Source organism: Elaeis guineensis, chromosome 16, assembly GCF_000442705.2.
Source record: "Elaeis guineensis isolate ETL-2024a chromosome 16, EG11, whole genome shotgun sequence".
In the NCBI taxonomy this organism is placed as follows: Eukaryota; Viridiplantae; Streptophyta; class Magnoliopsida; order Arecales; family Arecaceae; genus Elaeis; species Elaeis guineensis.
The window spans coordinates 41,031,772-41,047,079 of NC_026008.2; the positions used below are offsets into that span (position 1 = coordinate 41,031,772).

The 15,308-nt window shown below is 57.0% G+C and overlaps 1 protein-coding gene across 1 annotated transcript; it reads right to left on the reverse strand.

The window, feature by feature from the left end:
* Positions 1–13,003: 13,003 nt before the first annotated feature.
* Positions 13,004–15,036, reverse strand: LOC105059202 (uncharacterized). The gene is made up of 2 exons (XM_073249985.1): positions 14,258–15,036; positions 13,004–13,502 (listed from the first exon to the last, which is right to left on the reverse strand). The coding sequence occupies exons 1-2, from the start codon at positions 14,961–14,963 to the stop codon at positions 13,186–13,188; spliced, it is 1,023 nt and encodes a 340-aa protein (XP_073106086.1). The 5' UTR covers positions 14,964–15,036; the 3' UTR covers positions 13,004–13,185.
* Between the last annotated feature and the right edge of the window lie 272 nt (positions 15,037–15,308).

A 15,308-nucleotide genomic window follows, 5' to 3' on the forward strand; every position in this document is an offset into this window, starting at 1 on the left:
GATCCCTCTTGTTCCGTCACCTGCGTCTGTGCCAATGCTTGGACCGCAAACTAGGCCCTCCAAATTAAACAAGCACGACTCGGAGAATCTCAGCTCCATCTGAATTAAAAAGTCCGTCCTTTAATAGGTAAAAAAAAAATCAATCAATTTTTTCATTGGACCAACTTATTTACGTTCTTATGCTGTGTTAAACTACACTCAGACGATGCTAAAGCCAAATCACACTAAGCCGGTTGTTGGGGGATACCCGCTGACCGACCGACTGCCGGAGGGCCCGACCGACCAGAGGGCCCGACCGACTGCTGGAGGGCCCGACCGACCGGAGGGCCCGACCGACTGGACGGCCCGACCGTCCGACCGCCTGGCGGCTTGACCACCCCCGTTGGACGACTCCGACTGGCCGATAGGCCGACCGATCGTCGGTCGGGGCGACCGACTGACGGGAGCCACCAGCGCTAATCGCCGACTTGGGATATGTCGGGCGTATCCATCCCGACCGACTGAACCCGGGGGGCCTGAGGCCCGACTTACATAAAGCTCGCCGACCGACCGGAGGAACCCGACGCCACTCCGCTGGCTGCCGACCTAGGGTCGGCTGACTCCTCCAACCACCGTACAGCCGCCAGACGTTGTCAGCTCTGACACGGACATGCGACACAGTTACCTAGGGGCATTGTCCCGCCGAGGGCCGGGTCAACCCTGGTGATTAGACGGCCGCACGGCGACATGACGTTTTCACGGCGGCTCTGACAGCCCACAGTGAGTTGACAGTTCCTCGCTTGTCCGCGCCATTAATGACGGTGCCATACCTAGCTCCATTATATATACCGGGGAAGGCAACAGTGCAAAAGGTCGATCCGCCCGTCTCTCCCACATACGCAGGCTCGCTCCTCTCTCTCTCCCTCTCTCTTTCTCAGAGCTCTCTGTCTGCATTTCACTGTTGCCCAGTCACCTCTCTGACTTGACCGTCGGAGGGTCCCCGCCGGAGCCGCCTCCGGTCAGTGCGGACTTTCTTTTACAGGTGCACGCTTCCCGGCGATCGGGCGACGAGGCGATTGGCCGCAACAGATTGGCGCGCCAGGTAGGGGACAGCATGACAAAGACAAGAGCTCAACGATCGAGAGTCACTGGGTCGGCGAGGCGTTCTTCCCGCCGGGAAGAGGCCTCCCCGCCCCCACCGGCGGCGGAGCCTAGCTCTCCGCGCCCTGCAGTGACCACGGAGGCCCAGATTGCGGCCATCGTACGGCAGATGACCGTACTGACCGACGCAGTCAAAAGCCTCCAGCAACAACCGGCGGCCCGACCTATGCCTTCCAGGAGCAGCCGCCGACGGCCGCGCCGACCCCTGTCGCCTCCATGCGAGCGCTCCCAACAGCGCTCCCACGGAGAGGAGGAGGGGCGATCACGGCGCGACGACCGACGGTCCCAGCGGCCCTCTCCTTCCCCGTTGGAACGGGCAAGGAAGGAGAAGCGACCACGCACACCGTCGGCCTCTCTCTCAGAATCTTCTGGAGGCTCCACCCCTGGGGTCTCCCAGCATCGACGAGCGGACGACTACGAGCGACGGTTCGAGGAAATCGACCGCCGACTCGCCCAACTGCAGATGGACGGCCAGAAGTCTTCGAACGACGTCGACTTCCAGACCACCCAGCCTCTCTCCCGACTGGTCCTCGACGAGCCGATTCCCAGTCGGTTCAAAATGCCGAACGTGGAGCCATACGACGGCTCCACCGACCCAGTCGACCACCTCGAGAGCTACAAAGCTCTCATGACGATTCAAGGGGCAACCGACGCTCTTTTCTGCATCGGCTTCCCCGCGACGCTCCGCAAGGCTGCCAGGACTTGGTACTCCGGTCTTCGATCGGGCAGTATCCATTCCTTCGCGCAGCTCGAGCACTCGTTCGTGGCCCATTTCAGCACTAGCCGAAAGCCGCCGCGAACGTCGGATAGCCTTTTCTCCCTTAAGCAGGGGGAAAACGAGACGCTCCGACACTTCGTGGCGCGATTCAACGCGGCCACGCTCGAGGTCCGGGACCTCAACGAAGACATGGCGGTTTCAGCCATGAAGCGGGGCCTGAGGTCGTCCCGATTTACTTATTCTCTGGACAAGACCCTCCCCCGAACATATGCGGAGCTACTGGAGCGCGCATACAAGTATATGCGCGCGGACGAAGGAGCGTCCGACCGACGCTTGGTCGAGCCCAGAGGTCCGAAGGAGAAGCGGAGAAAAGGTCGGGGTCCCGCCGAACCAAGCAGGCCCCCGGCCAATAGTCGGCTTTCTCCACCCCGACAGATCCAAAAATCACCCCGCCGACAGACTCCGAGGCCGGCGCGTCCCAGGTATGACTCCTATACTCCTCTCTCCGCTCCCCGTGCGCAGATCCTGATGGAGATCGAGGGGGAAGAATACCTGCGACGGCCTCCGCCTCTGAAGGCAAAGGGCCTCGACCATCGGAAGTACTGCCGGTTCCATCGGAGCCACGGCCACGACACCGAGCGATGCATCCAGTTGAAGGATGAGATCGAAAATCTCATCCGCCGGGGGTATCTCGGCAAATTTCGAAAGGGTCCGCCGACCCGACCGACTGTCGATCGACGCCCCCAGCCGACTGAAGAGGCGCCGACTAACCAGCCGACGGCTGGAGTCATCAACATGATCTCCAAGCGGCTGGGACCGGGGACGTCTACAGAGGGGGAGCCGACGAAAAAGCCGCGCCCGGACGACGTAATCACCTTCTCAGAAGACGACGTTCGGGGCATCCAGACTCCCCACGACGACGCTGTTGTTGTGTCGGCGACGATAGCCAATTATGATGTAAAACGAATTTTTGTTGATAATGGAAGTTCGACAAATGTTTTGTTTTACTCGACCTTCTCCCGAATGCGACTGTCAACTGACCGACTTAGGAGGGTCTCCACGCCCTTGATCGGCTTTGCCGGAGACACCGTCACGACAGAAGGAGAAATCACCCTGCCCGTGACGGTCGGTACCGAACCACGGCAAAGCACGGTCTCCCTCATTTTCGCGGTCGTCCAAGTTCCTTCGGCCTACAACGCCATACTCGGGCGACCCGGATTGAACGCCCTCAGGGCGATCGTCTCGACGTACCATCTCCTTGTTCGATTCCCGATCAAAAACGAAGTCGGGGAGATGCGCGGAGATCAACAGCTCGCCCGACGATGCTTCCAAATCTCCGCTCAAAACGACGAGACAAAGGATCCCCTGACAATCGACAAACTGGATCAACGGGAGGAGGAAGAACGGGGTTCGCCGGCCGAGCAGCTCGAGGCGATCCCGATAGGAGAAAATCCCGACAGAAAAGTTTGGGTCGGGTCTCAATTGCCCGACACCGAACGCCACCGACTGGCGGAACTGCTGACGGCCAACGCCGACATATTCGCTTGGTCGGCAGCAGATATGTCGGGCATCCCTCCAGAAATAATTACTCACCGACTCAACATCGACCCGACAATGAAGCCGGTGAGGCAGAAGAAAAGGTCCTTCGCCCCAGAAAGGCAGAAGGCCATCGATGAAGAAGTAGACAAGCTGCTCGAAGCAGGCTTCATTCGGGAATCCACGTATCCCGACTGGCTCGCCAATGTCGTCATGGTCAAGAAAGCCAACGGGAAATGGAGGATCTGCATCGACTATACCGACCTCAACCGAGCCTGCCCGAAGGATAGCTTCCCACTCCCGAAGATCGACCAGTTGGTGGATGCGACGTCCGGATTTCGACTGCTCAGCTTCATGGACGCATTTGCCGGGTACAACCAGATCCGGATGGCACCTGAAGACGAGGAGCACACCGCGTTCGTCACTCCCAAGGGCCTCTACTGTTATCGGGTGATGCCCTTCGGATTGAAGAACGCCGGCGCCACTTACCAGCGACTCGTCAATAAGGTCTTCAAAGACCAGATCGGGCGTAACATGGAGGTGTACGTGGACGACATGCTGGTGAAGAGCACGCAGATCTCGGACCATGTTCAGGATCTCGAGGAGACCTTCCGCACCCTTCGACGACACCGAATGAAGCTCAACCCGACCAAATGTGCTTTCGGAGTGACCTCCGGGAAGTTCCTCGGATTCCTCGTTTCTCAGAGAGGGATCGAGGCCAACCCTGAGAAGATAAAGGCAATCCTCGACATGCGTCATCCGAACACCAAGAAGGAGGTCCAACAGCTGAACAAAAGAATCGTCGCTCTTAGCCGATTCATTTCCCGATCAGCTGAAAGGTGCCTCCCGTTCTTCAAGACCCTGCGCCAGGCGAACGATTTTTCTTGGTCGGATGAGTGCGAACTGGCCTTTGAAGACCTGAAAAGGTACTTGGCTTCCCCGCCGCTGCTCGTAAAGCCGCAGGTCGGGGAGACCTTGTATCTCTACTTGGCCACATCTTCTGAGGAGATCAGCTCGGTGCTCGTTCGGGAAAATGAGTGTCGGACTCATCAGCCCATCTACTATGCCAGCAAAGTGCTCCACGACGTCGAAGCCAGATACTCGAAGACAGAAAAGATGGTTTTCGCCCTGACCGTCTCCGCGCAACGGCTCCGACCATACTTTCAGGCCCACGCCATCGTGGTACTCACCAACCGGCCCCTGAGGGCCATACTGCGCCGACCCGACACATCCGGATGACTCGCTAAGTGGGCGATGAAGCTTAGCGAGTTCGACATCCAGTACCGGCCGAGGCCTGCCTTAAAGGCGCAGGTCTTGGCCGACTTCATCGCCGAATGCCCGATGACCGACCAATGGTCGGGAGCTAAAGGCCCGGGACGAGATTCGGTCTCTGAGCCAGACCCGATCTCCACCTGGGTACTCCACATCGACGGAGCCTCGAACGCTCAGGGAAGCGGGGCCGGGCTCCTGCTCACGAATTCGGATGGGGTAGTCACCGAATACGCCCTCCGGTTCGACTTCAAGGCCTCCAACAATCAAGCCGAATATGAGGCACTCCTCGCGGGCTTGAGGATGGCGAAGGAGCTGGGCATCGACAGCCTCCGGGCATTCTCCGACTCTCAGCTGATCGTGGGGCAGGTCAAGGGCGACTTCGAGGTGCGAGATCCGACCATGATCAAGTATCTTCAGAAGGTAAAGGATCTCGTGGCCCGCCTCGAGTATTTCGAGATCTCCCACATCCCCAGGACGGAGAACGCCCGTGCCGATGCTCTCTCCAGATTGGCAACATCGGCCTATGATTCTTTGGGTCGGACGTTTGTCGAAAACCTCCAGCAGTCGAGCATCGATCGGGTCGAAGAAGTACAGCAGCTAACGTCCGAACCAAGTTGGATGGACCCGATCGTCCAGTACTTGTCCGACGGGACCAGTCCCGAAGATCTCGCGGAGGCCAAGCGACTCCGATGGTCGGCGTCGCAATATGTGATCATGGACGGCCGACTCTACAAGAGGTCGTTCTCCCTCCCTCTGCTCAGGTGCTTGGGACCGACCGACGCCGACTACGCTCTCCGAGAGGTTCACGAAGGAATTTATGGGAATCACTTGGGGGGTAAGTCCTTAGCCTTCAAGGTCTTGCGACAGGGCTACTACTGGCCGACCATGAAGAGGGATGCGACAGAGTTGGTCCGAAGGTGCGAGCCATGCCAGAAGTATGCCAATATTCAGCGCCAGCCGGCCAGCCAAATCGTTCCCATTGTCGCTCCGTGGCCCTTCGCTCAGTGGGGAGTCGATATTCTCGGCCCCTTCCCACCGACGTCGGGCCAGAGGAAGTTCATCGTTGTCGCCATCGACTACACGAAGTGGGTCGAGGCCGAGCCCTTGGCGCAGATCACTGAGCGGAAGATGGAGGACTTCGTCCAAAAGTCCATCATCTTCAGGTTCGGATTGCCTCACACCATCATCACCGACAACGGACGGCAATTCGACAACCAAGACTTCAAAGACTTCTGCGCCAGGTTCCGCATCCGTCACCGACTAACTTCAGTCGGGCACCCACAGTCCAACGGTGAGGTTGAGGTGACGAACCGAACCTTGCTCCATGGACTCAAGACCCGACTGAACGAAGCCAAAGGTCTCTGGGTCGACGAGCTGGGCTCCGTCCTGTGGGCTTACCGAACGACCCCCCGCGTCCCGACCGGAGAGTCGCCGTTCAGTTTGGCCTACGGGACAGAAGCTATGATCCCGCTCGAGATTGGCCTGCCATCTTCAAGGGTCGAGCAGTACCGCGAGCCGGACAACTCCGAAAGCCGGAGGGCCGACCTAGACCTTCTCCCCGAACTGCGAGATGAGGCTCAAATCCGAATGGCATCATACCGACAGAGGGTCGCCCGGTATTACAACGCCAAGGTCAGACCAAAGCTCTTTAAGCCTGGCGACCTAGTCTTGAGGAAGGCAGAAGTGTCGAAGCCCTTGGACCAAGGGAAGCTGACTCCCAACTGGGAAGGACCCTACAAGGTTGCTGACACCTTCGGGCCGAGGGCCTACCGGCTGGAGACCCTTGAGGGGAAACCCATTCTCCGGACTTGGAACGCCGACAACTTGAAGCTGTATTACCAGTGAATTCTGTAATTCAATTGTCGGAATACAAGTTCAGTTTGAAAAATCGGAGTTCTAACTCTTCGACTACTGATCGGCGCTCAGCCCCGACGCATCGACGCGGACCTGGCACCGACGACACATCGGCCCCTTACACGGACCGATGCATCTACGATGACGGGAGTCAATACTCCTTCGATGACTCGTCGGACCTTCACAAGGGCCGACGGACTCTTATAAACGGGAGTTACACTCCTTCGACTTTCGGCAACACATCCGCCCCTGACAAAGGCCGATGCAGCTGTTGCAACGGGAGTTCATACTCCTTCTACGATCGAATTTTCGGGCAGAATCCATCGGCCGACTGGCCGATCGGGCCCCGACCGAAGAAAGGCTAAAAGCCCACGCGGCTATTGCCGCGACTTCCGACCAGGCTGCGGCCGGTCGAGGGATATTCGGCTTACCACCGTCTATCACACGACGCGACCTTGGTCGCACATACGACTGGCCGACCGACCTACGGCCGGCTGAACGACACTCGGCTTGCCACCGTCTGTCAAACGACATGAAACCCGACGCAAGAGCATGGGGACCCGACTTACTATCGTACCCCCGACACTGCGCCGGACGATGATCGACTAAGTGCATCTACGGAAGTCCGGCTGCCGAACCTTGGCAGGTTCGGTCGGCTTCCGACTCAACAGATGGACCCGACTGACAACTTCGACTACCCGAAGCCGACCTAAAGTCGGGACCCATTCCGCTTTCAGGGCTATGCAAGTTGTCGGAGTCCTACCGACTCACGTGAGTTAGTGGCTTACTTAAGTTAGCAACTAAAGTTCGACATCGCAGCAATGGTCGGCATTACAAACAAGAAGGAAAAGAAGAAAATTTCATTCGTTGATAAAAGGAAATTACAGAGTCGGGACGAAGCCCGATTACATGTATTTTCAAAAAGACAAAAATAAAGATGGTCGGCAGGGCCGATCACCCGTCCTGGTCGATCTCTTCGACCGACGGAGGATCGGGGATGATCGGCGTCTCGGCCATAAGCGACGCTTGGTCGGCCGCCGAGGGATGGGCTTCGGTCGATAAAGGAACTTCGATCGGCACCTGCTCCGGGACGGCTTCCTCCACCACGATGACGCCTCCCGACGGCTGGTCGGCCATCTCTTCCGTTCCTTCTTCTTCGGCTCCTTCCTTGACGAACGGCGGGACGACGCGGCTGACGTCCACCTCCGGGTACAAGGCATGGACGGCGTCCCGACCATCCTCGAACCCGACCCGGTATGAGGCGAAGCCTGATTCGAGCATCTCCTCCCGGTATCGGTCGGAGGACCGAAGTCCTCCACCTCCCGTTCGGCCGACTCTCTCGCCGACATTGCCTCGTCCTCAGCTCGGGCGAGCTCCTCCCTCGCTGACTCCGCCTCGACCTTCGCCATTTCGGCGTCGATCTGGGCAATGGACAGCTCCTCTTCGGCTTCCGCGAGCTTCTCCAGGCTGGCCCGGAGTTGCTCGCGTTCCCCTTTGAGTTCGGCAGTTGCACCATCCCGTTCGCGTCGAAGGCGGCGTACGGCCCGACCTTTGTGCTTGGCCTCCTTCTTGGCCGACTGCAGTTCGGACCCAAGCCGGGAGACCTCGTCGACTAACTTGGCCTCCCGGTCGGCCGACTGCAGGAGTTGTTCGGCCAACATCGCCCTCTCAGCTTCGGCCGCCGCCGACCTCTCCTTGAAGGCTGCCCGAACGTTGTCGAACCTTCGGTACCCGGCCTCAAGTTCGGACATTGTGAAAATCAGCTGCCGATCAAAAACTTCGTCAGAATCGCATGATAAGCAAAAATTCCTAAGGAAAATCTCTAAGGAAGGGAGGACCCGAAGCTTACCTCGACCATTGTCGGGTAAAACCGAGATAACATCTCGGACACCTGCCGAGTTCGCAGCAACCCCACGTCGGTTGGGAGGAGGATTCCTTGGCACAACCTCCTCGCAAGATCGTGGTCGGCCAACGCTGACTCACCCTCGGGGTAGTAGGCGCTTGGGGGCATCGACCGGCCCCCCGACCTATCCTCCTCGCGGGCTCCATCGGGGCTTTCCCCCGATCAGCTGCCCCGACCGACGGGACTGCAGCGACGGGACGCTGGAGTTTGATCCGGCGCCCCCTGTTGCGCCGACGGATGCCGCCGGACGATGTTCGGTTTCCCGAACGTCATCCGGCTCCACCCGCACAGGCGAAGACACCGATACTCCTTCGGCCGCTCTTCAGTCGGCCCCTCCTCGACTTGGACCGCCGGAGCCGCGAGAGCTATGACCGGCTCCGACCGGTCGGTTGCCGACGACTCGACGATCGGCGGGGCTGGGGTTGGCTTTTTACAGGACGCGAAGGGCCGGCCCCCGATGCAGGCCTCTTCCTCTTGGCGAACTGCCGAATCTCGGCATCAGTCGGCCTCATCCTCGGTGGTGTCCCTGCAATACCGACAAAAGAGTTAATGGCTGGACCAAAGGCCGACCAAAAGATGGACAAAAAGAAAAGCCGGAGGATCGGGCGATACCTATTCGGGGGACCAGACTCAAGCCGGCGTCATAGAGAGCTTGTTCGGTAACAAGCTCCCTCTGCTTCGGTACCGACATGTCCTTCAGTCGGTGGAAGTCCTCCCGGTCGTCCGCATCCACCCGACTGTTTTCGTTGGCCTCTGTTCGGGGTGTACCCCAACGAGAAGGAAAGCCCCAAGAAGAGGAAGAGGAAACAAAGAAAAACTGGTTCTTCCATCCATGAATGGACGATGGAAGACCAGTTATGAAGGCAAGACCCTTCCGGAGGTTGAAGAGCCACCACCCTCGGGCTTTAGGGTGGGTCGGAGCACAAAGAAGGCCCGGAAGAGGGAAACGCGGGGGGTTGGTGATTAGCCGAACAGAGTTCGGCGCCAGTTGCGCCGGACAGAGTCCGTAGTAATCAAGCAGATTCCGGACGAACTCCGGAATCAGAAGTCGAAGACCCGCGCGAAGGTCTTCAACGTACAGCGCCAGATCGCCAGGCGGAGGGTTGTTGACCCGACCGCCGGCCCCTGGAGCAGAGAGCCGAAACTGCTCCGGGATGCGATAGTGCTCCCGAAGCTGATCGACGTTCGGCCCCGAAAGCGAGGAGGCCTCATCTTCCGGAGCCGATCGGGAGTCGTCGGTCGGGTTCCCCGACCGAGCTCCCTGAGTCGGTTTCCTGGTCATTATGCAGGGACCGAAAGAGGAGAAAGAGAAGAAAGGAAGGAAGAAGGGGAAGGAGGACCACGAACCGGATCCGGATGGACCCTCCGCAGGCGAAGAAGAGCTCTGCCCGCGACGACTGAAAAATCGCCCGGACAGAGTTTCCCCAGCGAAATGTTGCAAATGTGGGTCAGGGTCCGGGAGGTCCTATATATATAGGGCCGACCGACGGCCGAGATCCTTCCGCGCCGACCGAAGACCTGCAGATGCGCGACGCGTGGCGCCCACCGGTTGGCGGAAGATTCGGCGCGCCCCGCCCCGGGACGGCCGCACCGCCCGCGTTAAATGCCGGAGGGGGCGCCGGCCAACCACCTTGACACGCGGCACGCGGGGCGCGGCCCCCGCATTCACGCGCCCGCGCCGGTTCGCGTTCCCGATGGGATGCCTGGCAGCGGCCTTCTCTTCCGCGATCGGCGCCGAATATCCGATCGACTGACGCTGTATCGTCCGGCGCCCGATCTTCTGACACCGACGTGACGACTGACGACGGCAAGACGTGGCGTCTGACACCTGACGCCGACGTGACCTCTGACGTCGACTGGACGTCCGGATCGCTGGGCATTCATGAGGCGTCTGACATCGGATCATCCGACAGTACGGCCGGATCTACACATGCGACAAATCCACTCCCAGTCGTCCGGGATTGCTGCCCGAATGGAAGCCTCGGCCAGTCCACCACCCGACTTGGGAGTGGAGGGGGGCAACTGTTGGGGGATACCCGCTGACCGACCGACTGCCGGAGGGCCCGACCGACCAGGGGGCCCGACCGACTGCTGGAGGGCCCGACCGATCGGAGGGCCCGACCGACCGGAGGGCCCGACCGACTGGACGGCCCGACCGTCCGACCGCCTGGCGGCCTGACCACCCCCGTTGGACGACTCCGACTGGCCGATAGGCCGACCGATCGTCGGTCGGGGCGACCGACTGACGGGAGCCACCAGCGCTAATCGCCGACTTGGGGTATGTCGGACGTATCCATCCCGACCGACTGAACCCGGGGGGCCTGAGGCCCGACTTACATAAAGCTCGCCGACCGACCGGAGGAACCCGACGCCACTCCGCTGGCTGCCGACCTAGGGTCGGCTGACTCCTCCAACCGCCGTACAGCCGCCAGACGTTGTCAGCTCTGACACGGACATGCGGCACAGTTACCTAGGGGCATTGTCCCGCCGAGGGCCGGGTCAACCCTGGTGATTAGACGGCCGCACGGCGACATGACGTTTTCACGACGGCTCTGACAGCCCACAGTGAGTTGACAGTTCCTCGCTTGTCCGCGCCATTAATGACGGCGCCATACCTAGCTCCATTATATATACCGGGGAAGGCAACAGTGCAAAAGGTCGATCCGCCCGTCTCTCCCACATACGCAGGCTCGCTCCTCTCTCTCTCCCTCTCTCTTTCTCAGAGCTCTCTGTCTGCATTTCACTGTTGCCCAGTCACCTCTCTGACTTGACCGTCGGAGGGTCCCCGTCGGAGCCGCCTCCGGTCAGTGCGGACTTCTTTTTGCAGGTGCACGCTTCCCGGCGATCGGGCGACGAGGCGATTGGCCGCAACACAGTTGTTGCTGTCGGAAAGATCATCTGACTTAGACCGCTGAGTTGGAGCCAGAGAGAAGGAATAGAGTGGTCTTCAAAAAGCTAGTCGAGATCTTTGAGAAACGCAAGAGTCAGAACTTAGTTTTGATCAATCCCATGAACCGGATCCTATAAAACCACCAAAGATAGAAAGAATTCTTACGCCAAAGATTTTCGGCGACAGACTATCTGATGCTTAAATTAGTCTCCTATGAAAGCAAGCAGAAGATATCTAAGTTTTCAAGATAAATTTTGCAAGGAGCAGAGCTGAATATGAGGTGAATGGAAATACAAATGGAAAGATGAAGTACGGAGGTCTAGCGAATCCTGGATGGTACATAGGATATTTCGGTGCGCTCCGAGATGTTAAGAGTTTGGTAGGAGAGATGAATCCAGTTTATATAGAGTTTATCTCCGAGAGGTGGCATGCAAAATAAATATTCACTTATTTAAAGAATTCAGAGAACTCGAAATGTATAGATGAAGATGAGTAACTGTCGTCTGAAGAATGCGCATCATTTCTTCCCTCAGATGTTGCGGAGTTATTTAAAAATAACGGCTTATACGTTCTGAAATTATTAAAATTATGTAGTGGAGAACTAGAGCTGGGAATTTATCGTCCAGCAGATAAAGAATTCTGGAATTCCTTCGACATAGTCCTGAGAGCCCATGTGACAGTGCTGTTTTGGTACCCCTTAACAGGGATACGTGGGCTATCATTGAGATACCAGCGCCACGATGAATGGAGTATCCTAATTGTATCAACAGTAATAGTGCTCCAGCCAGTAGCTTCACAGTGACAGAGAATGCTCAACATCTCCGTTACATCTACCGACACCGGTTCCGCCGTCAATGAAGCCGTTACGGGCGCGATCAGGGCCGTGGGTGTCGGTGCTGGGAACGGCATGCCGAACGAAGGAGGACGAAACCGTCATTTAAAAAAGATGGAGGGCATTTCCGGAAAACGAATAGATCCGGTCACGGTGGGATCTCGCAGACGCCGGTCAAACCGATTTGACCACTGCTCTGATCGGCCAGCCAAGACTGGCATCCTCTGTCAGTGCCTTTTCTAACCCGCCTCCTGTTTCCACCTAAAACCTCCACCCCCGAATCGTGACCATCCGACAACTCTTCGGGCCCCACAAGAAAGTGTGATTGGGGGTGTAGTAAATTGGGTGGAATGGTTGGGAAGCATTGCGAGAAAACAAACGAGACCCGCAACAGCCTATCAATGATCGTATTTGACGAAAATGCCCCTCCGTCCGAGAAGGGACAAAACGGAAGAGAGGGGAAGCCGACAAAAGATATGCAGGTGTTCCTGTGGTTCTCCGTATGGTTCGAGGGTAGTTTTGTCATTTAGAAAGGCTGACTCCTGGGGCCCACATACTTTGACCGACGGGGGGAGAACAGGAGAACTTCTATTACAACAGGGGAGGAAATGTACTCGAGAGACGCAATTTTAGTGGAGAAGAGAACGGCCCAGGCCCATCGATCAGGTCCGTACGACGAGTGGGCCCAAAAGTTGGGCAGCCGGACAACATGGCCGAAAGAAGCACAACCGTCCATCCCATGGCCCTACAAATCCTAACCGTCCCACTTTGTGCTAGAAGCGGACTGTCCGGTTACAGTTGTAAATTTACTGAAAAATAAGGTCATTTTAGTCATTAAATTACCACATGCATCAATGAAATAGGGCCCTACCACCTGATTGTGGTACGAAATAGAAGGGAAAAATACAAAAAAATAATGGATAATAGCACGGAAAAAATAACAATACCATCATTTTAGGCCCTTATTTACATCCCAAACCAAGAAGCAAATAAGTTGGTATAGCCGGTTTGGTTCGGTCGTCGTGCGGGTCGGTTCGGTTTTACCTGCCGTCGCCGTTGCGGTGGTCGGAGACGAGAGCGTGGATGGCGCCGGAGAGGTTGTTGACGGCGGAGATGAGGCCGGCGAATCCCTGGCGGCGCATCTCCGTCCGCTCCTCCTCCAGCCGGAGGCGGCGCTCCTCGAGCTCCACCATCTCGCGGTGGCGCTGCTCCCGCTTCTCCTCGCACGCCAGCAGCGTCCTCGCCAGCACCGTCGCGCTCCGCTCGACGCTCGACCCTAGTCGCCGGAGCCTCCGCCGCTTCGCCTCCGGTTCCAGCCCCTCGTTCTCCGACGACCCCGACGTTTCCGTCATCTCCACTATCAGCATGAAAACCCAATATATAAAATAAAAACAAAAAATATATATATAACTTAAAATTCTACGTGTATATATATATAAGTATCGAAAAAGTATAGAAAAGGGTTTTCTTTTGGCTCGCAAACTTAAATATGTTTATTAACATGGAAACCAATTTGTTTAGTGTCGTAAACACAAAGTTGGCAACTTTTAGGCTACGTGTTAGAATATAAGCTTTTTATATATATAAAATAAAGCCCTTTTCTATACTTTTTCGAACTTTATATTTTGGGAAGTGGCCACATATGTGTGAGAAGCGATAGCTTTTTATTATAAAAGAAATTAGATGGCGGAAAGTGAAAACTTTGGGCGGTACGATAGGCAAATTAAATATAGTATTGGAATGAATCCATTTTATTTTTTTTTAAACAATATATGAACGCAGATGCATGCAACATAACAGCTTTCATAGGTCAGATATTATTATTATATTTTTAGCAGTTAAAACTAAAACAGGTATTATATTATAGTCTTTAGAGAGAGAGAGAAAGAGGATACGCGTATCACAGGAAGGATTGTGATTTTTGTCCCATGCAACCTTTTTAATCTTGGGAACCCCAGAAGCGATTCATGAACCCCACGCTTGAGAGAGCCTTTTTAGCTATTTTTTATCCGTAAAATGTCCCATAAAGAGCTAAAATGGAGGTTTTATATTTATTAAAAGGAATATACTTATGGATATAATAATTACGTGCATTAATTCTTCCCACCATACCGGAAACGGAGGCTCGCGCCGGTGGAGGTGGCGGGGGCGGCGTTGGAGTAGGGGTGACCGCGGGCGGCTGGGGCTGGGATGGCGGGGTGAGCGCGGGGGGAGGAGGCGGCGCCGGCGGCGGAGGAAGAGCGCGAGAGGAGCCGGGGGTGGAGACTGCGGCACCGGCACCGCCGCGGCGGGCTGCCCGGCGGCTGAGGACGTCGGTGAGGGCCTCGAAGACCTCGGCTGCAAGGTTGGTTGGGAGGTTGCGCTCCTTCCGCTCGTGCCGCTCCATGGCCCAGTAGGAGGGCCGGTCTCCGGCGGTGCCGCCGCCGGCGGTAGCCGTGGCGCGGGCCTCGTAGTTGCGGACCTTCTTGTAATCGCGAAGGAGGTTGTCCCACTTGTCGTTGCACTGGTTCTGACTCCGGAGGCAGCCGTTGTTCCAGCAATAGTTCTCGACCCACTTCCACCGCTGCTCCGCGGAGCGGGGGGCGGCGCCGCCGGATGCGGAACTGCCACCGCCGGCACGGCGCTCGTCGTCGAGGCGCTTGGCGGTGATTAGAATGAGGGTCTCGTGGAGGGTCCAGTTTCCCTTGCGGTAGTCGCGGGCCAGGGCGGCGGAGGAGGAAGACGGAGAGTACGCCGGCGGCCGTGGGTGGTGATGGGGGTGGTGGGGGTGGGGATGCTCCAGAAGTTCTAAGGGGGCGGTGTTGGAGGGCTCGGACATGGCTTTTTTGGCATCGGTGTTGGTCTTTGGAATAGAATAGATTATAGAGTTGGAACGGAGGCGATCAGAGCCGAGGCAGGGACGGGGTTTCAGCCTTCAGGGAATGGGTGGTAAACTACTTTCTTTTTAGCGGTGTTTTCTTTTACATGTTAACCCCTGACCAATTTTAGATTACCTGAAACCCCTTCGCCTTTAACACCAGCTTAAATTGCATTTACGTAATTTTGAGTGGCTCCGCTGTTAAAGACCGTCAACTTTGACGCCTCATAGCCTAGAACTTCCTTTCATCTTTGAAGGAGAAAAGCGAATAGGGGATGGGGGATAGGGGATGTACACCATCCAAAA

Coding starts and splice junctions, on each gene's coding strand:
- LOC105059202 (XM_073249985.1), bottom strand. CDS start 14,963: ATGTCCGAGCCCTCCAACACCGCCCCCTTAGAACTTCTGGAGCATCCC. Junction 13,503..14,257: donor GGCGCGAGCCTCCGTTTCCG/GTATGGTGGGAA, acceptor TCATGCTGATAG/TGGAGATGACGGAAACGTCG.